This window comes from Geotrypetes seraphini, chromosome 12, assembly GCF_902459505.1.
Source record: "Geotrypetes seraphini chromosome 12, aGeoSer1.1, whole genome shotgun sequence".
Classification (NCBI taxonomy): domain Eukaryota; kingdom Metazoa; phylum Chordata; class Amphibia; order Gymnophiona; family Dermophiidae; genus Geotrypetes; species Geotrypetes seraphini.
Window position 1 is genome coordinate 85,756,757 of NC_047095.1, and position 22,869 is coordinate 85,779,625.

A 22,869-nucleotide genomic window follows, 5' to 3' on the forward strand; every position below is an offset into this window, starting at 1 on the left:
GATTACACCCAAAGTTCCATGACAGTTTAATTCAGTTGCAGCAACCATTTTGATGACAATATCCATAAAAGTTATTATTAAGTTATCTCTGTATTTTTCAATTTCTCACATTAAGGTATTAAAAAGTAAACACCAAAAATAGTTTTAGATCCATATAATTCCTCTAGTTCAAAGGTGTTTCTTGTACTGACAGGAATTCCTTAAGTTTATCAGGATCATTGAATTGATAGGATTTTTCTTTATAAGTTATTCTCATCGTTGCAGGATAATATAATCCATAGCCCCATGTCCTTCAATGGTTGTCAGAATTGTAGAAATTTTTTCCTTTTTTGTACAGTTTCCTGAGCAAAGTCTGGTACAAAGAGCAATTTGGAGTCTTTATATGTCATATTTTTTTGTTTCTCTTGCTGTTTTTAAAATCTCAAATACATGCTGAAATCTTAATAACCTTAGTATCACAGGTCTTGGTTTTTTACCTTGAGATTGTTTCACTCCAATCCTATGTGCTCTTTCTATTTCCATAGGCATTTTAAAATTCAACGGCAGGATTTTTGGTATCATTTCCTCCAGAAAGGAAAGCATGTTTTTCCCTTCAACTCCTTCCTTTAAACCTAAAATTCATATGTTCTGTCTTCTGGATCTATTTTCCAGATCTGTCATTTTATTTTTCATTTCTTTTAATATGTTGTGGTCTTCTTTGTTGTCTTGTTGTATCTGTTCTATCTTTTCAACTCTGTTTTCCATCCTGTCCAATCTGTTGTTTACAACATCCAATTTGCTGTTCATGAGGTTCATTTCTTTCCTCAATTCTTTTATTGATAGATTGATATTTCTCAGTTCCTCCAAGACCTCAATTATATCTAGTGCATCCATTGGGAGAGGGCTCCCACTAGGAACCTGTGGATCTTCCTTTAGTCTTTTCACTTTACCTGTAGATTTTACAGGTGTCTCTTGGATCTTTTGCTTATTTGAAGTCATTTTGGAGAATTTTTCCTTAGTAGAAGAAAGATTTGCTCATTTGAATCTTAAATAATGACACTCAGAGGTAGGAGCTAAACTGTTAGCCTGCCATCATCCAAGTCTCCAAATTCTAGAATCCATACAATATAATAATAACATCATACATAATAAAATCTAAGTAACTAATACAAGTATTAAAACTAATGAATAAAAACCTCTCCACAATGTAAACTAAAATAAGTATAGATAAAAAGATTAAAAGTATATTATAACTACATGATAATATGAAAATAAATAATGTATAGTATATTGTTTAAATAAGTCCTTTAACAGGAATCAGAGCCTGCTAAGACTTCAAATTCCTCCAAGACGGTGTAGAAAAAAACATCATAAAAACATGTACAACATAGGACACAAACAGCAAAACAGCTGGCAGTTGATCTTTCAGGTGGACAAGAAGCTTGAAGTGTTGCCACCGCCTCTGAATTGTTCTGTGGTTTACTGACTTCATCCTGTTTCCTCATAACAGATCTTTGGTTAATTTCTTTAGGCCCAGCATGTGCCAGTTGCAAGGATCAGATCCATTTCTGAGAGTTCCGCCATCTCTGTCGAGGATGAACACTCAGGAGATAGCAGTGAGAGAGACACTGAAGATACCCAAGAGAGTTTGCAGGGGCCGGAGACAAAAGAAGCAGCGAGTAAAACGGTATGGGAGTGTTTGTTACAGCTGCTGAATCTTTTGCTTATTCTGGCCTTTGCTAACAATGGGGCCAAAGCACATTAAACATGCAATTTGTGAACAATAATAATTTGTGACAAAAGCACTGATATGTTATTAGGAAGAAGAAGAAGCAAGCCAGATCATGATTCATCTAAGAACATAAGAATTGCCGCTGCTGGGTCAGACCAGTGGTCCATCGTGCCCAGCAGTCCGCTCACGCGGCGGCCCTCTGGTCAAAGACCATCACTCTAACTGAGACTAGCCCTACCTTTGTGTGTTCTGGTTCAGCAGGAACTTGTCTAACTTTGTCTTGAATCTCTGGAGGGTGTTTTCCCCTATGACAGACTCCGGAAGAGCGTTCCAGTTTTCTACCACTCTCTGGGTGAAGAAGAACTTCCTTATGTTCGTATGGAATCTATCCCCTTTCAATTTTAGAGCGTGCCCTCTCGTTCTCATTTTAAATAAATAAATAGCCATAGTCTTTTTAACCAGGAAGGGAAGAGTGTCCACTCCTGAAGCAGGCAGCGGTGCTAGAAATTACTAAAGGTGTTCACAGGAAATGTTTGGAGTCTGGGATTGAGAATGACACGGAGCCAAATTTTTCCCTGTCCCCATCCGCTCCAGCGAGTTCTTTTCCTGTCCCTGCCCCGTTCCTGAAAACTCTGTCCTCATCTGCACAAGCCTCAAACACTTAAATCATAAGTGTTCGAGGCTTGTGCGGTTAAGGCAGAGTTTGCAGGAATGGGGCAGGGATGGGGACAGTGACAAAACTCACGGGGATAGGATGGGGAAATTGAATACCTGTGGGGACGGGAACAAATTTGTCCCCGTATCATGCTCTAGTTTGAGATAAATCTCCAAGGGCCAGATAGTCTCGACCCTGGAGAAAAGGGGCTTCCATCGGGCGAGTAGTATGAATTACTCTGTTATTCCTCCTAATAGAACATAAGAGTTCCCATACTGGGACAGACAAAGATCCATCAAGCTCAGTATCCTGTTTCCAAGAGTGGCTAATCCAGGTCACAAATACCTAGCAAAACCCCAAAAGAGTAAAACAGATTTTATGCTGCTTATTCTAGAAATAAGCAGTAGATTTTCCTAAGACTAGGGGCTCCTTTTACTAAGCCGCGTCAGCGTTTTTAGTGCACGCGCTAAATCTGCGCTACGCGGCTAAAACTAACACCAGCTCAATGCTGGCATTAAGGTCTAGCGCGGGCGGCAATTTAGCGCGCACTATTCTGCGCGTTAAAGCCCTAACGCAGCTTAGTAAAAAGAGCCCTATGTTAAACAATGGCTTATGGAATTTTCTTTTAGGAAATTATCCAAACCTTATTTAAACCCTGCTAAGTTAATTGCTTTCACCACATTCTCTGGCAATACATTCCAGAGTTTAATTCCACATTGAGTGAAGAAATATTTTCTCTGGTTTTTGTTAAATTTACTACATAGTAGCTTCATTGCATAGCCTCTAGTTCTAGCAATTCACATGTATCCATTCCACTCCACTCAGTATTTTATAGACCTTTCTAAAGAGCCCTAGCCACTTTAGCCTTTCCTCATAGGGAAGTTGTCCCATCCCCTTTAATCATTTTTATCACCCTTCTCTGTACGGTGCGGCAGCACCGTGTTGTGATACAAAGGCATTATAACATTCTCATGATTGTTTTCTATTCCTTTCCTGATAATTCCTAACATTCTCTTTGCTTTCTTTGTTGCCATTGCACACTAAGTAAAGGGTTTCAACACATCATCAGATCATTTTCCTCGGTGGTGACTCCTAATGTGTAACCTTTCATCACATAGCTGTAGCTTGGGTTCCTCTTTCCCACGTGCATCACTTTGCACTTACTCACATTAACCGCCATCTGCCATTTTGATGCCAGTCTCCCAGTCTCACAAGGTTCTCTGGAAATTTTTCACAATCCTCTAGCGATTTAACAACTTTATGCATCTAAAGACTGGCCAGGTGTGCACAAATTTTTTCTCATGTGAGCGACAAATTCTATAAAACTTTTTTCATGTGAACAAGTTCTAAAAACCAACAATTTTCCAGATATTTGAAGTATTTTTGTGAACGACTGTGTAAAATCTGTGTACATTCTAGGAGCGACACTCCTAGAATGTATGAGCAATTGCTCACGTGCTCCGTATAGAGGGAACATAGAAACATAATGGCAGATAAAGGCCAAATGGCCCATCTAGTCTGGCAGGAACCATTATCTCTTCATTTCTCAAAGAGATCCCACGTGCCTAGCCCATGCCTTCTTGAATTCAGACAGTCTCTGTCACTACCAGTTGTTCCAGGAGACTGTTCCATGCATTTACCAACCTTTCTGTAAAAAAGTATTTCCTTAGATTACTCCTGAGCCTATCACCACTTCTTAACTTCATCCTATGCATTCTCATTCCAGAGCTTCCTTTCAAATGAAAGAGACTAGACTCATGCGCATTTATGCCATGTAGGTATTTAAATGTCTATCATATCTCCCCTCTCCCGCCTTTCCTCTAAAGTATATACATATTGAGATCTTTAAGTCTATCCCCATATGCCTTATGATGAGGACCATTTAGTAGCCTTCCTCTGGATCGACTCCATCCTTTTTATATCTTTTTGAAGGTGCAGCCTCCAGAACTGTATACAATATTCTAAATACATAGTAACTATCTAGTAGAAAAAATGGCCATTTTTGGCGAACTTTTTGTTTTGAAAATGACCATGTGCTAGATGTTTTTAGCTAAGTGCATCTATCATTTAGGACCATTTTTCGTAAAAGTCCAAAAGAAAAATTCACACTATCAAGCCCCCAACGCTGCATGCATTTGGCAGCACTGTAGAAATAAGTAGTAGTAGTAAAACCAGTATGTAAGAGGGGCCAGTTTTCATAAAGACTGGTCATACAGACATCCCAGCAGAGTAGTGGGGCACCCTAAGGGGCACTGCAATAAACGTATCATCAAAGGTCCCAGGGTACACCTCTCACATAGTAACATAGTAGATGACGGCAGATAAAGACCTGAATGGTCCATCCAGTCTGCCCAACCTGATTCAATTGAAATTTTTTTAATTTTTTCTTCTTAGCTATTTCTGGGCAAGAATCCAAAGCTCTATCCGATACTGTGCTTGGGTTCCAACTGCTGAAATCTCCGTTAAAACCTACTCCATCCCATCTAAATGAAGTCTCACCAGAGTCATACAGGGGCATCAATACCTCCTTTTTCCTATTGGCCATACCTCTTCCTATGCACCCTAACATCCTTCTAGCTTTTGCCGTCATCTTTTCAACCTGTTTGGCTACCTTAAGATCATGACAAATAATCACACCCAAGTTCTGATCTTCTGTCGTGCGCATAAGTTCTTCAACCCCAAGACAACTGGAAGACATGGACGCAGAATTAATTGAAGACATAGAGAATATCACTCTACGAGGAAAAGCTGTACTGCTAGGGGACTTCAATATGCCTGATGCAGACTGGAACTCATTTTCAGCGACAACCAGCGGTAGCAGGAGGCTCTTAACCTGCATAAAGGGAGCACGTCTCAAACAAATGGTAACGGAGCCCACTAGGGCCCAGGCGATCCTCAATCTGGTACTCACCAACGGGGAAAGCGTCTCAGAGGTCTCAGTAGGAGATACGCTAGCCTCCAGCAACCACAACATAGTATGGTTTAACCTTAGGAAAGGCTTCCCTAGATCAAACACAAAAACAAAGGTACTCAATTTCCGGGGCACAGACTTCGCACGCATGGGAGATTTCATCCATCGGATGCTGCAGGACCAAGCGGAGTCCGATGATGTAGAAGCTAAGTGGTTAACACTGAAATCAACCATACATGAAGCAACTAGCCGCTTCATAAAATCAGTAAATAAACGACAAAGAAACAATAAACCCCAATGGTTCACCGCGGAGATCTCGCACCTCATTAAGGAGAAGAAAAAAGCATTTCTCTCCTAGAAGTGTACAGAGAAAAGAGAGGCAAAGGTAGAATATAGGACCAGGTCTACAGCGGTCAAAATGGCAGTTAGGGAGGCAAAACTTCGAGTGGAAGAAATTCTGGCAAAAAACATTAAAAAGGGGGACAAATCCTTCTTCAGGTATATTAGTGACAGAAAAAGGAACACAGGCGGGATAGTATGCCTTAGAAGACCGGACGGAAGTTATGTAGAAGCAAATTCCGATAAAGCCGAACTACTGAATGAATACTTCTGCTCAGTCTTCACCTGTGAGGCACCAGGACACGGTCCACAGTTGAATGCAACACAAAGCACAGAAGACCCGTTTCAGAATTTTGAGTTCACACCAGGTGAAGTTTACAGTGAACTGGCAAGACTCAAGGTGAACAAAGCCATGGGACCAGACAATTTGCACCCAAGAGTGCTCAGAGAATTGAGCGATGTCCTGGCGAAACCATTGGCTGAGCTATTCAATCTCTCCCTAAGTAAGGGGAAAGTTCCCCTGGACTGGAAATTAGCTAATGTCGTTCCTCTGCATAAAAAGGGTTGCAGGGCAGAGGCTGCGAATTATAGACCGGTGAGTCTCACATCAATAGTGTGCAAACTCATGGAAACACTAATTAAAAGCAAATTGGACACGATCTTGAATGAAGGGAATCTTCGGGATCCCAGTCAGCATGGATTCACCAAGGGTAGGTCCTGCCAATCCAATCTCATCAGCTTCTTTTACTGGGTAACAAGAAAGTTGGACTTGGGAGAGTCTTTGGACGTTGTGTACCTGGACTTCAGTAAAGCTTTTGACAGTGTCCCACACCGCAGGCTGCAAGTTAATCTTTTATCTTATTGTTTTGTTTATTTTATTCCCCTTAATGTCTTATTACCCATTTGTATTTTCCTTTTATGTCTCTTCTTTACTTTACAAATTGTATTTCATCCCTCCTTACCTTGTGTTTAACAATGTTAATTTTTAGCATAATAAGTTTATTTATTAATTGTATGGACTGTTTTGTTACCTAATCTATGTAACTTTTTAAATGTACACCGCTTAGAAACTTTGTTTAAGGCGGTTAATCAAGCCATTTAATAAACTTGAAAACTTGAAACTTGAATCGATGGGGTTAGGAGAGACACTAACTGCATGGGTCAATGATTGGCTGAGAGGCAGACTTCAGAAGGTGGTGGTTAATGGTACCCTCTCTAAAACATCGGTGGGTAACCAGTGGAGTGCCGCAGGGCTCGGGTCCTGGGTCCACTCCTTTTCAACATATTCATAGGGGATCTGACTCAAGGGCTTCAAGGTAAAATAACACTATTTGCCGATGACGCCAAACTATGTAATATAGTAAGTGAATGCAGTTTACAGAATTATATGGCGCAGGACCTGCTTACATTGGAAAGTTGGTCCTCAACCTGGCAGCTAGGCTTCAATGCTAAGAAATGTAAGGTCATGCACCTCGGAAGCGGAAATCCATGCAGGACGTACTTCTTGAACGGAGAAACTTTAACTAGGACTTCAGCAGAACGAGATTTAGGAGTAATCATCAGTGCAGACATGAAAACTGCCAATCAAGTGGAGAAGGCTTCATCTAAGGCAAGGCAGATATTGGGTTGTATCAATAGAAGTTTCGTCAGCCGAAAGCCTGAAGTCATAATGCCGTTGTAAAGGGCCATGGTGAGACCTCATCTGGAGTACTGTGTGCAATTCTGGAGGCCACATTACAGTAAAGATGTGCGCAGAATTGAATCGGTTCAGCGGACGGCCACCAGCATGATCTCGGGGCTCAAGGGTCTCTCGTATGAAGAGAGACTGAACAAATTGCAGCTCTACACTCTCGAGGAACGTAGGGAGAGGAGAGACATGATCAAAAAATTTAAGTACCTCATTTAAGTGTCGAAGTGGAAGATAATATTTTCTTTCTCAAGGGACCCTCGGCCACAAGAGGGCACCCGCTCAAACTCAGGGGCGGAAAATTTCATGGCGACACCAGAAAATATTTCTTCACAGAGAGAGTGGTTGATCATTGGAACAAGCTTCCAGAGCAGGTGATCGAGGCAGACAGTGTGCCAGACTTTAAGAATAAATGGGATACCCATGTGGGATCCCTACGAGGGTCAAGATAAGAAAATTGGGTCATTAGGGCATAGACAGGGGGTGGGTAAGCAGAGTGGGCAGACTTGATGGGCTGTAACCCTTTTCTGCCGTCATCTTCAATGTTTCTATATTTCTATGTACTGTTTCTTCGGGTTTTTGCAGCCCAAATGCATGACCTTGCATTTCTTAGCATTAAATTTTGGCTGCCAAATTTCAGACCATTCTTCAAGCTTTGCTAGGTCTTTCTTCATGTTATTTACACCATCTGGGATGTCTTCTCTATTGCAGATTTTGGTATCATCCGCAAAGAGGCAAATCTTACCGAACAGCCCTGCAGCAATATAATTTATAAAAATGTTACAAGGAACAGGCCCAAGATCAGAACCTTGAGGCACACCACTGGTAACATCCCTTTCCTCAGAGTGATCTCCATTGACCAGTACCCTCTGTTGTCTTCCAGTCAACCAGTTTTTGATCCAGCCTGTCACTTTGGGGCCCATCCTGAGAGCACTCTTTATTAGACGTCTGTGTGGAATACTGTCAAAGGCTTTGCTAAAATCTAAATATACCACATCTAGTGCACTCCCTCTATCCAATTCTCTGGTCAACCAGTCAAAGAAATTGATCAGATTTGTCTGACAAGATCTACCTCTAGTGAATTCATGTTGCCTCCAGTCCTATAATCCACTAGGTTCTAGAAACTTCACCATTCTCTGTTTTAAAAGCGTTTCCATTAATTTGCTTACCACTGTGAAGATTATTATATACAGCTGACCTGCTGATTTTTGCTGTGTACATTATCCAGATGATGAGGGCATTCTACATAACTCCATGGACAGTTGGTCACATTCATCCATATCTGTCTAGCTGTGCAGGTCCATGGTAAATGGGCTTGTCATGCCACTGGGGCTTGCGTGCAATTAGAGAAGCTAAATGTTATGCCATCAGTAGTTTCATACCACCAGGGCCTAAATCAGTGTTCCCGCTAAGCTGCGCTGGGGTGCGCTGGCGCACAAAATATTACCTCGCAGCGCACAAGTTTCTCGTCACAGCGCACACAGTGTAGAGCACAGTTCTTCAACCGCCCGGTCCGCAAACAAAATCTTGCCGGTCCCGCGAAGGATTCGGTCCCCGCCGCAACGAAAGGCCGGCGTCAGCTGACTTGCAACTTCCTGTTGTAAGTCGCTGTGCCGGGACTCCTGCCTGCGCCGGGACTCCTGCCTTCCACCGCGTTGCCTCCTGCCTTGTCTCCGCACCTCCAGACCAGCAGCGGCAGCTGTGTATGCTTTTAACTTCGGCACAGAGCTGCCCCTAATCAATAGTTTAGCGCGGTTTCATAAGGCAGCCTCGGGGCCTTTGCCTAGGCCGGCCCCACATCGCATCATCGAGCGGGCCGGCTATCAAAGGCCCCGAGGCCTGCCTCATGAAACCGCGCTAAACTATTGATTAGGGCAGCTCTGTGCCGAAGTTAAAAGCATACAGAGCTGCCGCTGCTGGTCCTGAACTCTTGGGCCGCTGAAGGAGGGCAAAAAAGCAGCTGTCCTGGAGGTTTCCCTTCCTCTCCGCCTTTACAGGTTCCTTTTTTCCACCTTTTTTTTTTTCCTTCAAAACGGCAACGGGCCCCAGCATCGACATCAATCAAGTAAGTTCCACTGTCAATCAAGCGGTTCTGCTCGGCCAAAGCTTCCCCTGTGACATGAGCCACCCTCAGGGAAAGAAAGTGACCCACAAAGGTGAGGGGAATGGGGGGCAGATGATGGAAGTTGGGGGGGGAGAGAGAGAGAGAGAGAAGGGGCAGATGATGGAATGGAGGAGATGAGAGAGAGAGAGAAGGGGACAGATGATGGAAGTGAGAAGAAGGGAGAGAGAGCAGAAGGGCAGATGGATGTCAGTTGAGAAGGGAGAGCAGATGCTGAATGGAAGTGGGGAAAGAACACATACTGGATGGAAGGAGGAGATAAATAAAGGGGGAAGAAAATAGTAGATAATGGAGGGGTGAGGGAAAGGGGTGACTGACAAGCTGTGTGTAGACACAGTGAAAAGAGGGAAACGGGACTAAATAGTAAGAAAGAATTTAATTTAGATGGAGGCAGAAAATAGAGAAGGAAGACCAGAGAAGAAAAGGGAAGAGAGAGCAGAGAATGATCAGATCTGAGTGGAGGAAATGAGAAGAGAGATATGCTAATAAACCACAGGGGGAGGGAAGGATAGAGATGCAGTTATTTTGAAGCTACACTGTTAAGTTAATATGCTGTTGGTAGAGTTGCAGTGGCATCCTAAACATATTTCTGGCAAGGCCAACTGTATATGGTGACATTATTAGAAGATGACTGTGTGAAACTTTAGGGAACTTGGATGCCAATCAGTTTTTGGAAGCCAAAGGAAAACATACATTTTTTGTATGCTATACTGTATGTTTGGGCTCGTTTCTACTTCAGTTTTGTTCTTTGCCTTTTCGTTTTGTCTTCCTTCCACCATCTCTTATCTGCCTTCCTTATCATCCTTTTCAATGTGATTTGGCAGCTCCTGTCAATCATAGGCTGGCTGTGCAAGATTGCTTAATTCTAGATTGCCTGGGTGACCTAATGCCTGTGCATGTGATTTTCTGTTTTTGTGTTTAAAACATTTTGCTGAAAGCACAACAGTGCAAAAGAGTAAAACAGATTTTATGCTGTTTATTCTAGGAATAAGCAGTGGGCTTTCCTAAGTCCATCTTAATAATGTCATGCAGATTTTTTAAGGAAATTATCCAAATCTTTTTTTAATTACATGTTGAATGAAAAATATTTTCCCAGGTTTGTTTTAAATCTACTACTTAAAAGCTTTATTGCATGCCCCTTTACTCCTAGTATATATTTATTTTTATTTTTTATTTTTTAGTATATATATATTTATCTTTTGGCATGGCCCATCAGTTATAGCATTTGCTACATGATGGGCCATGCCAAAAGATAAATGTAGCATTTGCTACATGAATTGATTTTTTGTCACATATGGTTAAGGGGCTGGAGGGAGTTGCCGTACAGCGAAAGATTAGAGAAACTGGGCCTCTTCTCCCTTGAGCAGAGGAGATTGAGAGGGGACATGATAGAAACATTCAAGGTACTGAAGGGAATAGACTTAGTAGCTAAGGCAGGGAGAACGAGAGGGCACTCTCTAAAGTTGAAAGGGGATAGATTCCATACAAACGTAAGGAAGTTCTGTGGTAGAAAGCAACATATTTATTTGGCTCATAACTTGCTGGCGCCCGATATTTTTAGCTCACAGTGAAAAAAGTTTGCTCACAACACCCGCCCGCTTAGAGGGAACACTCCCAAGGTGGACAGGTCTCAGAGAGATGTCAGACTAATAATGTACCACCCATCTGGCAGCAGCAGATGGGCAATGCTGAAGGTGGAGGATGCGACAATGGTGACAACATTGAATTTATACTACACTGAAGGAAGGCCCGGCAATCTACTTCTGTATTCTGCCACAAAGACTTGATGATATCCATCAAGTCACTGGGACTTGAAAATGAGTCAATAGCTCTTAACAACCAGTGCCGTAGTAAGGGAGGGGTGGTCCATCCTGCACACTATCTTGCTGGGGGCACCAGCACCCATCCTCCTCTCCACTCCTTCCCCCCTCCCCTTTGGGGCGAAAGCAGCAACTCCAACCTGCTGCTTGTGCCTGAGTCAACTCTTCCTCTGACATCACTTCTGGGTCCTGCGCCTAGGGAGTGACAGCAGAGGGAGAGCCGACGCCGGCAGCAAGTTCGTGATGCTGCTCGTGCCGGGAAAGTTAGAAGTACAGGGGAGGGGAAGGGAAGGGACGTGCTCAGCAGGAGGGGCAGAGAAGGAGAGGGGGGCGGAGAAGAGGGCGGGGGAGAGGCACCACCACCCCTGGCGCCTCTTACCTTTGATAGGCCACTGCTAACAACAACAGCTTAAGAACATAAGATCATAAGAACATACAGGCACGGACTCTACATGTTTTCATGGTTCTCTTTGTTGATTGTTTGGTACTTGTTATGTATTGGAAATTGTGATCTCTGCTTCTTGCGTGTATTTTGTCTCTTGAATAAACAGTTATAAAAAAAAAAAAAAAAGAACATAAGAAGTGCCTCTGCTGGGTCAGACCAGAGGTCCATCGTGCCCAGCAGTCTGCTCGCGCGGCGGCCCAACAGGTCCAGGACCTGTGTAGTAGTCCTCTATCTGTACCCTTCTATCCCCTTTTCCTTCAGAAAATTGTCCAATCCCTTCTTGACCTCTAATACTGTACTCTGTCCTATCACGCCCTCTGGAAGCGCATTCCAGGTGTCCACCACCCGTTGAAGAAAACCTCATAGCTTTCCAGAACAGCAGCTGAATATCACTAGTTAGTGCTGAATACTCACATTACATCAATGGTGTAGTGAGGATAGCTGGCATCCAGCATAGGACGAGCTGTGCTCCCCCTTCCCCACTGCCCTCCTCCCTTGTACCTCTTCAAATCTTCTACGGCTGTAAGCAGCATCTCTTACTCGCTGGCCTTCCCTCTGAAGTAGCTTCCTGGTCCCTATAAACAGGAAGTGATGTCATAGGTAGGGATAAAGCCAGCACGAGCAGCATGGTAAGAGAGGCTGCTTCTGACTAAGCAAAGATTCGAAGAAGTATGGGGTGTGGTGGGGTGGGGAGAAGAGGAGAGTTGCGCAGGCAGTCTGCCCCCCCTTGCCCCCTTTACTGCTCCAGTGTATTACATATATAATACCACTGCTTCTATGCCACAGCTAGCTTTTAAAACAAATATTCACCTGTTTGGGATCTGCTGGGTGCTTCCCTGTGTTCTGGATTGGGTGCTCTTGGAGACAGTCTGCTGGTGTTGTTGGATCTTTGACCCAGCATGGCACATCTTGTGTTCTTAAGCCACAAAAATAGATGCATTTGAACTTGTCTGATACAGGGGAATTAGAATGTTTTGTTTAGAAAGACTGCGCGCAGATAACAGATGAGTTGAAAGACACTTTTATTTGTGCACCTTTCTGATTGGACAATTCCACCCATTTTTGCTACTTTGTTTAGAAAGACTGAAATGATGAATAAGAGTGGAACGCATTGCCAGAGGTTGTGGTAAGAGCAGTTAATGTAGCTGGTTTTAAGAAAGGTTTGTACAATTTCCTGGAGGAAAAGTCCATAGTCTTTTATTGAGAAAGACATGAGGGAAGCTTCTGCTTGCCCTGAATCGGTAGCATGGAATGTTGCTACTCCTTGGGATTCTTGCTACTCTTTGTGGATTCTGCATGGAATGTTGCTTCTATTTGAGGTTCCGGAATCTTGCTTACTCTGAGATGCTGGAATGTTGCTACTCCTTGGGTTTTGGCCAGGTACTAGGGACCTGGATTGGCCACTGTGAGAACGGGCTGCTGGGCTTGATGGACCATTGGTCTGACCCAGTAAGGCTTTTCTTATGTTCTTAGGTAAATTTGGGAAAATTCTTAATCTCCTTGCTGATAGTGGAACAGCAGTTCACGTTTACTTCCTTTATATTTAGCATTATCTGCTTCTTTATAAATTTGGAGGAATGGAGCATTCAGGAATTGTTTTCATGAAGCCTATTCTAGCTACACTATTGCGTTCAACATTAGCTTTTGCCATGAAAGTCAAACAATGTATCCCAAAGAAAAGAATAATAATCATAATACTCCTTACTTTCAAGTTTCAAGTTAAGTTAAAATGTTTTTATACCACTTAATCAAATTTTTAAGCATAATATACTCCTTAAGAACATAATAGTCGTACTGGGTCAGACCAATGGTCCTTCTAGCCCAGTATCCCGTCTTCGTGGAGGCCAATCCAAGTCACAAGTACCTGGCAAAATCCCAAATAGTAGCAGCATTTCATGTCACCGATCCAGGGCAAGCAGTGGCTTCTCCCATGTCTGTCTCAACAGCAGTTTATGGTATTTTCCTCCATGAGCTTGTCCAAACCTTTCTTAAAACCACCTTCTCAATCTAAAGTCTCTTTCCTTATGGTATTCATTGATTTAATATTTATCTAATTTTAATTTTGCCTTTTTAAAAAATTTTATATAGGGCTCAGGGTATGGCTGGTTTGGTTGGTTTCGATCGAAGCCTGTAAATACCGCTGGGCTGTCCAAGAAAAGTAGCAGCACTGGCCCCTCTGTCTCAGACTCTTCTCTGCCAGATCAGCAGGTAACAACAGGGGCTGGGAAAGATTCAGTCGGTTTGATATTCAGAGATATTTGTCTGGTAGCAAGTGCTGCTACCTAAGTCAAGTTTCAAGTTTATTAAATTATTTTATTAATTTATTTCCATAGAATAATTTATTGAGGTGTTTTTTTTTTTTTTTTAGAGAATACAAACTATAAAACAAATAGAACAATACTATACATGTACAAACAACTAAAATTATACTTATCAAATAATTGTTTACAGTTATAAATAGTCCTCGGATGTTGTACTTCATCTTATATAATACCCACATTTATTTCCATATTTTACATAAAAGTTCCCCATGTTTTCCTCTCTTAATAGCCAACATTTTTTTCATATTTAACATATAAACACAGCGTATTCATCAGTATATTATAATCCGAATTTGAAAAGTCTTTCCAGGTTTGCTAATATACCACCCTTTTATTAAACCACGATAGCGGTTATGTAGCGGAGGGAGCCGCGCTGAATGGTCTAGCAGCACAGGGCATTCAGCGCAGCTCTCTGCACTAATAACCCTATCGTGGTTTAGTAAAAGGAGGGGATAGATTTAAAAGTTATAATTGCCTAAATTTTTTAAGAACGGCGCTTTATAATTTTCTAATTTAAATATTCAAACCAAGAGTATCTATTTAATAATTGTTCTTTCGATCCCTTGCTTTGCCTGATAGACTTGAATAAATGGCATTCCAAATGATTCTTTCTCCTTGAAAGTCAGCTCAGTTGTTAAATTTGTCTTTCTGGGTGAGCGACGATTATGATGATTTGTAAATATGAGTGGCAAAGCCAACTCCCTTGTTAATAAAAGCTTCAAATCTAAAAAAATTTGGTCACTAATAGGAAATTTTTCTTTTTAACCTAATTCATGGACATGGGACATTTTCCAACTGGTAATTATTGTGAATAGTATATTGCATAAATAATTTTAGTAGGTTTTATAATCAAAATTGATCTAATATCTGATCTATATGGAGTTTTTATAGCTGTGTGTGAATAAATGACTTCATACAAACTTTGGATTGATAACATAGATGCTTTTAGTCCTCACTGCATCTATGATTTGATTGTAAGAAACATTTTAATTATATAATATCATTGATTTTAATTTATTTGTGATTTGAATGTAAGTGATATCTTAACTGTAAAATATCCTTGATTTATTTTATTTGTACATTTATTATGTTAAAATCCAATAAAATATTTGTAAAAAATGAAAATAAATAGCTATCTTATATATTAAGGGTTCTGATATAGAAAATATCACAGATATAGATGACCAGATTTTCCACTAGTATGCAGTTACGTAAGGACAAGCAAATATCATATGTTCTAAAGTTCCAACTGCCAAATTACAGGACTAGCAAAGGTTCTGCTGATTAGCATTTATTTTGGATAACTTCAGTAGCATCCATGAAGTTTTGTGCATTAGGAAAAAGAGAGATTGTATTACACTTACCGAATGAAGTGAATTTGTAACAGATAACCATATCATCTTCCACTGAGTTTCATTCAACTTTATATTCATATCAAACTCCCACGTACTTTGCCCCTTTGGTTGGCTATTGCTAGCCATTGAGAAATTGTACCGTTCCAATTCATTAACGAGGGCAAAGAGTTAAACAGTCTGGTTGTTCATCTTTAAATTTAACATGTGAATGAGCTGATTTAATACAATGCACAAGTTGAATCCATCTATAATGTTAATAAAGATAAAAATTCTAGTGCTCTGATGGTGTTTCACCAAGATCTGCCTACTGATCTCAAGGAATCAAGCTAATTAGAAATATAATTGAATAAGAACGTCTTCAGTTCCTTTTAAAAAATATGTATTGAATGTTCCTCACAAAGACACTGTGGTAGATTATTCCACAATGTAGGACTTGTATAACCGAATATCTTTGTCCATATTCTATATAATCCTATAATTCAATAAGAAGGAACCACTAAGGACCAGATGACAATGCTCTGGCAACTCGGTATAAAATACTTGGTGGGGAGTGAATTTATTTATCTGGCTATGCTCAGCACACATGGCATGCAAATTATATGCATGCTATTTGCACTGAGCAGCCTGGTGAAAGGGGGAAGAACTGTGCAGAACAGCAAATCAGTTTTCTGCATAGGCCCAGTACAGATCCTAATTACAGGAGCTTGCTAGTAGGTTTTTAAAAAAAATATGTGACTTGCCCAGGATCAAACCCATATTCTCAGGCTGCTGAGGCAGGCATTCTAACTAGAGAGTTGCGCGGGGACAGAAATCCCACCCGTCCCCACCTGTCCCTGCCAAAGTCCTACCCGTCCCCCCCCGTCCCCACGAGGAATCCCTCCGTCCCCACCCGTCCCCGTGAGGAATCCCCCCGTCCCCGCGAGGAATCCCCTCCGTCCCCACCTGTCCCCGCGAGGAATCCCCTCTGTCCCCACCTGTCCATATAACAAACAGAAATAGTTATTTCATTTAATTATGCACTGAATTAAAGGCTCTGGTAGAAACCCATTTACAAATAAGCAAAAAGACTTTATTAATTTGGAAATATTAATTGGGAAGAATACATACTTTGTAAAAGGGTTTCGACCAGAGCCTCTAATGTTTATAAATTTTTATCAACACAACTAATATACTACTTTAACCTAAAGCAAAAAAAAAAAAGAAATATAATTTTTTTTCCTACCTTTGTTGCCTGGTTTCTGCTTTCCTCGTGTTCTCATTCAATTCCTTCCATCCACTGTCTCTCTTCTCTCTGCGTCTTCCATTTGCTCTGTTACTGTGCCTCCCTTTCTCCCCCCTTCCAAATTGGTCTGGCACACATCTTCTTCCCTCTGCTCCCCCCATAGTCTGGCATCTCTGTCTTCTTCCCTGCCAGCATCTTCTCCCCACTCTCTCTTCCCCATGTCCTTTCAGCGTCCTTCTCCCCCCCATCTTCCCCATGTCCTGTCAGCATCCTTCTCCCCCCTGTCTTCCCCATGTGCTTTCAGTGTCCTTCTCCCCCCTCTGTCTTCCCCATGTCCTTTCAGCGTCCTTCTCCCCCCGTCTTCCCCATGTCCTTTCAGCGTCCTTCTCCACCCCTTTGTCTTCCCTATGTGCTTTCAGTGTCCTTCTCCACCTCTTTGTCTTCCCCAGTGCTTTCAGCGATCCCTTTCTCGTTGGCTCTCCCCTGCTGGAATGGGGGAGGAGTGAAGACAGTGTCAGGTGCCCCCGCTGGAACGTGCCAACATTAAAATCTTAAATTGAATTCTATAAAAAATAACAGTATGTACTTTATCCTCTTGCCTTGTATCTCAGCTCAAAACAGCTGAGAAATCATGGGGCAAGTAATCTGCACTGTATGGAAGGTACAACTCCAACAAGCTTGCTGGGTAGACTTGATAGGCCATGTTGGTTTTGCCGTCATCCACTTGGCCGGATTTTGTAATCTCACCACTTGCAAACAGCTGTAACACAGTGCGATTTACAAGTAGAAAACTGGAGACTGAATAACTCAACAAAATGGTGTTATGTGCAGACCCCTCTATTCACATAGGGTTCACTCTACTGAAAGCATAATGGGTTGTAAACTTTTTTTTTTTTTTTACTTTATTTTAATTTTTTAGATAAGTATCAACAATTGTGCTTACAGGCAACATTACGATATTAGTACATCCAATTATTTTCTATTAATAAACAAAATAAATCAAAAAGGCAATACAAAAATAACCTCCAATTTCCTATTGGTATCAATATAATATAACAAAAAGGAAAAACCCATATTTAATTTTAAACATAGTCCTCATCATAGAGAGGGGAGGTGACAAGAGAGAAAATCTTCCAGGGAAAGATCACATATTGTAAATTGAAAAGGAAATTAAGTGTAAAACCGATGGCACAAATAATAGACTTGAGTTATACCGAAAATCACTATGGTGCAAACAAAACTCCTTTCCTTCTAAGAGAAACGTAATTGATCTGAATCATAAAAAATATATCTAGTTGTTTTGATGTACAAACAAAGCATTTACAAGGAAATCTTAACTGAAAAAGGAGGCTCCTAATGATACAACTTTTTTCCCAGTATGTAAGGAATTCTTTCCTTCTTGACTGAGTCCATTTTGAAACATCCGGGTATATATATATTCTTTCTCCCAAAAAAGCAACTTGTTTTAGACCATAATACAATCTCAAAATCATTTCTTTATCCTGATGGAATACAAAAGATACTATTAATGTAGCTCGTCCAGACAATTCAAGATTTGATGATTCTAAAAAGGTTGATACGTCTTGTTTAGTAGTTGTCTCAGTCTCTTTTATTGTCCTTTTTTAGATAATAAATCTTCTGCAAAGGTGGTATATTCACTTCTGTAATTTTTAGGGTATCAAACTTTTAATAATGGGGCAGAGATCGGAAGGATTTTTCTAATGCAACCTTGCTTACTTCCTCAGGAAATGACGGCAGCACTACCTCCACCTCCTCTGCCTCCTCCAGTTTCAACAAGCCCTTCATCTCATTACCTTCCTCCTCCCCTCCATCTCTTCACCTACCTCACACTGGTATCAATCCTTTCTCTAGGAACGGCAGGTTAAATTATGGACAGATTTCGCCTCTACCTTGCACATGTCACGTGTCCATTTTCTCTCATGCATGGCCTTGGAAAATATGTTCATGCTGTGAAAATATGATAATGATACTGCGTCTGAGTTTTTATGTTTATTTTGTTCATGAAGGAACAAAGGAGACAAAGGACAGCACCATCAGAAGAGTATCAGTATCGGGAAAAGGCGAGCATCAGGTACTGATTAAAAAGGCAGTGGGCAAGGGGGGTTCAATGTCAAAGCATATCCCTAGCAGCTGGTTTATTTAGAAAACCTCTGGCCTGTTTTCAGTGGGAGACTTTAATACAGTACAGTACAGTGAGAGATTGGAGAAACTGGGCCTCTTCTCCCTTGAAAAGAGGAGACTGAGAGGGGACATGATCGAGACATTCAAAATACTGAAGGGAATAGACTTAGCAGATAAAGACAGATTGTTCACCCTCTCCAAGGTAGGGAGAACGAAAGGGCACTCTCTAAAGTTGAAAGGGGATAGATTCCATACAAACGTAAGGAAGTTCTTCTTCACCCAGAGAGTGGTAGAAAATTGGAATGCTCTTCCAGAGTCTGTTATAGGGGAAAACACCCTCCAGGGATTCAAGACAAAGTTGTACAAGTTCTTGCTAAACTGGAACATACGCAGGTGAGGCTGGACTCTTTTAGAGCACTGGTCTTTGACCTGGGGCCGCCACGTGAGCGGACTGCTGGGCATGATGGACAGCTGGTCTTACCCAGTAGCGGCAATTCTTATGTTCTTATATTGCAGAGAAGATGTGTAGAGAAGTCAGGGGTCCAGAATGTTTGTGACACGGGATGGAGATAAAGGATGGATTCGTGTGTGACGGTTACTGTTTCACTCAAGTCAACTCAAAATGATTGATCCATTCCAATGTGCTGAGGAATATGCCTTGAAATGCAATCAAAGTTAAGGAAAGACTAGGATCTTTTTCATAAGTCACAAAATTAGGCTCTTTTTCTTAAGTCTCATTTAATTCAAGAGACTTACAGGCTAGGGAACAATACAGAATTCAGCTATATAACATTTATGCTCACAGGACAAGGAGGAGGTTAAAAAATCTAACATATCTGCAAGTCAGTTTGATTGCAAAGGGAAAAATCCTGAAATTGACACATTAGAAATCTTGTGTGAAAAGAGCTGTTCATTGTGGATATGGCAAAAAATCTTTCGGTGCTTAATGCAGATTTTATCTTGCTGAACTTTTTTTCTGTGTGAGTTTTTCCCTTATGGAAGTATCAGTAATTGAAATCACAATAATTAGTGGATGATGGCAGAGAAAGAACAAAATGACCCATCCAATCTTCCTAGCTGAGATTCCTTGAGAAAAGAAGTGCTAGTTTAAAATTGTACCCTCCTGCTGTGGATTTCGGGGGTGGCAACGGGAGGGAGTGGGCATACCCCCTGCTGGTCAACTTTGTGTGTGGAAGGGTCCCTACCACTCAGCTGATCGAGGCAGGGAGATTTCCTTGCCGCGATCAGCTTGATGGCAAGGTATCAGGTGCGATTCTCTAACCGGCACCTGTGTACATGGTGCCGGTTAGGAATCATAGTAGTTAGGCGGGGTTAGGTGTCTGTCCATTAGGGGCAGACGCGATTCTGTATAGGATGCCAGTCTGCGATTCCCAGCCATTACTTAGGCAGTTGCTGAGGACCAGCGTCCTATACAGAATTTCTCCCTAAAGGCTTCTACATTATGGATGTGTAACCAGCTAGAACGCTGATAATTACAGTAGATTAGCTGAATAGCAGTTTCACATTCATTCCCTTCCTCCGACATGGTTCCTCAAAAAAAACGTAAACAAACCATGTGCTTAGCACACACAAAACTAGCGCAGAACACTTTAGCGCTTCCTGCTTTAGGCCTTACTTCTGAGTTAAGCATGTTAGCACTTCACGCAGTTTAGTAAAAGGGTCCTCTGGCTGAACAAAATGGATCCTTTTATACACAAAATTTGGCTAGTTGGTTGTTTTGTTGTTTTTTCATACTGCTGGGGAAACGTTAACGTGGCATACTTATCCTTTTACTCAGGGCTGCCACTAGGGACAGTGCAAATATGGCAGATTACCCTAGACTTCCATACTATAGGGAGCTCCAAGCCACAGGATATCCACCAATCTTCCAGATTTCTGCCCTTGGCCTTGGCATCTTTATCACTAGTCTTGCTTTTAACAGTCCAAAGTTTTATTAAAAATGTGGAGGGGCATATTCAAAAGAAACTGTCTGTTTTGGGCCTAAGTCGCTAGTCGCCCAAAGTTGGCAGTGTCTAAAGTCCATTCTCGAAAAATACGTCCAAAATATTTTGTTTTTCTAGAGTCATCTAACTGTACGTCCAGCTGTCTGATCGCCCAGACTGCTAAGTCATCTATCTTTATACTCCATTCTCGTCCAAAAATTTGTCCATGCCAAAAACACCTAGAAAAGGACCTTATGGACATGGGAGAGGCCAGCAAAGTAATGGACTGGACACCTAGACATGGCAACAGAGTAGTGGGGCACCTTACAGAGAGCACTGTTGTGAATTTCACAAAAAGGGTTACCCATAAACATCTCACCATAACTCCCTTATAGGTCAGGTTGAGTACCCCCAAACACCCCCAAAACCTACTAGACTCACCCCAATAGTCCTCACGGCTGCAGGTGGCACCTATATGGCAGTGCAGTAGGGTTTGGGAGAGGGTGCACATGTTCCCCCATAAATGCAGTAGCTAGAGTGGCTTATGGGCCTAGTTCCTCCTCTATGATTCACTAGCCCACCCCCCTACACTACTTAAGCCACCTCTGTGCTGCTCTACTAGGCTTTGCTATGCCAGGTTCTGATGTTCTGGAGGCAGGTATGTATGTTTTTAATTCCGATTTTTATGGTGTTGGGGGGGGGGTCAGTGATCACTGGGGCAGTCTGTACTTTGTGTCTGCAGTGATTATCAGGGCACTTTGAATACATTTTTTTCACTTAGACCTGGTTTTACATGGCCTAAGTCACAACGTACAAGTTCCATCCAGGCGGCCTCGTTAAACTTTTGGTTATACTTGCAGTACGACTAAGTGTAGATCAGCCTACGTCCCACCCAAATCCCACCATCACCACTCCTCCTAAAATGCCCCTTTTAGCTGTGGTCGTACAGCAACACTGAAAAGGCCTAAGTCGTTTTTAGATATGTTAAAACCCGGTTTGATTATCAGCACTTGGATGACTTGTCTTACTGATCGCCCAAGTGCCTATTTAGTCTGGTTTTTAGATGTATTTCCGTTTCAGTTATGAGCCTCATTGGTTATTTGGACTAGCACAGCTTATCAAGTGCAGTAATGTTTTTGTTTTTTTAAATTAAAACTCATTTTATAGGAGCCTTTGACTTTATTTTTAACTTATATTTCCAGGTGAGTTTTGTTCATTGTTAAGGTTGGCATGTTGTCTCCCTTCCATCATGCAACAACTCTTTTTTAGTGAACTTAATATGAGGGCGGTTTAAAAAGTTTTGATAAAAAAACAACACTAAGTTAAACAACGTAGTGTCCATGGAGGGCTATACACTTAGTCCAGCGAGTTTCCAGATTATTTCGTAAGCTATTTTCATATGATATGGAAAAAACTGGACACTACGTTGTTTAACTTGGTTGTTTTTTTTTTTTTTTTTACCAAACTTTTCAAACCACCCTCATAGTGTGCTATTGGGATTTTAAGAGCGCTGTGTGTAAATGTCAATAATTTTCTTTCCTTTATTTTTTTAGGAGGGCACATCTAATCCTTCACCTGCCTTCACACCTTTGCCTCTGGAAGGGACTGTACCATTATTTAATCCCCAAGAGGTAGGAGCATGCATCTCAGCTCTTCTGAATTCTAGTGGCATTTTCTATATTTGGCATTTGGAATTTGGGTGACACATTTTTATTGGAGTAATTTAAATTATCTTTTAAAAGCTTTTAAGCATTATTTTGTCTTGCTCAGGTCAGTGATGGAGAGGATAACTCTCAAACCTTCATTCAGTAAATCGAATAAAATGGTATCACCTACAATTTGTTTGTTGACCCTTATTTCCCTATACCCAAGTGGTCTAAAGAGGAATCATATTTTTTGTATCTGAAGGAAAGGTACTACGGGCCTGATTCTCTAAAGGATGTTGATCTCGGTGGCAACATAAGAAGCGGCCACCGATCGCTTGTCAATTACGCATCGGCGTCCTTTAAAGAGACCTTAAATGTAAGACAGCATTTTACAGGCCTACATTTAAGGTGTCTGTCTTGCACCTATGGAAAAATATAGGGACGTTTATGGGTGCCCAAGGCCACTTTTGGTGGAAACCATGCTCACACCGGCTTTGGGCATTATTAGGTGTGCCTAGATACCGCTGTAGGTGTGAGTCAGATTCCTATA

General features: G+C 41.5%; 1 protein-coding gene across 4 annotated transcripts in view; it reads left to right on the top strand.

Annotated features, from left to right (window-relative positions):
* SEC16B (SEC16 homolog B, endoplasmic reticulum export factor) overlaps positions 1–22,869 on the top strand; it is a 172,766-nt gene that overhangs the window by 144,141 nt on the left and 5,756 nt on the right. For all 4 annotated transcript variants that reach the window (XM_033915204.1, XM_033915203.1, XM_033915205.1 and 1 more), the window contains exons 21-25: positions 1,511–1,666; positions 13,779–13,898; positions 18,334–18,469; positions 18,616–18,680; positions 22,227–22,304. In XM_033915204.1, the coding sequence (XP_033771095.1) occupies positions 1,511–1,666; positions 13,779–13,898; positions 18,334–18,469; positions 18,616–18,680; positions 22,227–22,304 (555 nt within the window). The remainder of the gene's footprint in view (positions 1–1,510; positions 1,667–13,778; positions 13,899–18,333; positions 18,470–18,615; positions 18,681–22,226; positions 22,305–22,869) is intronic.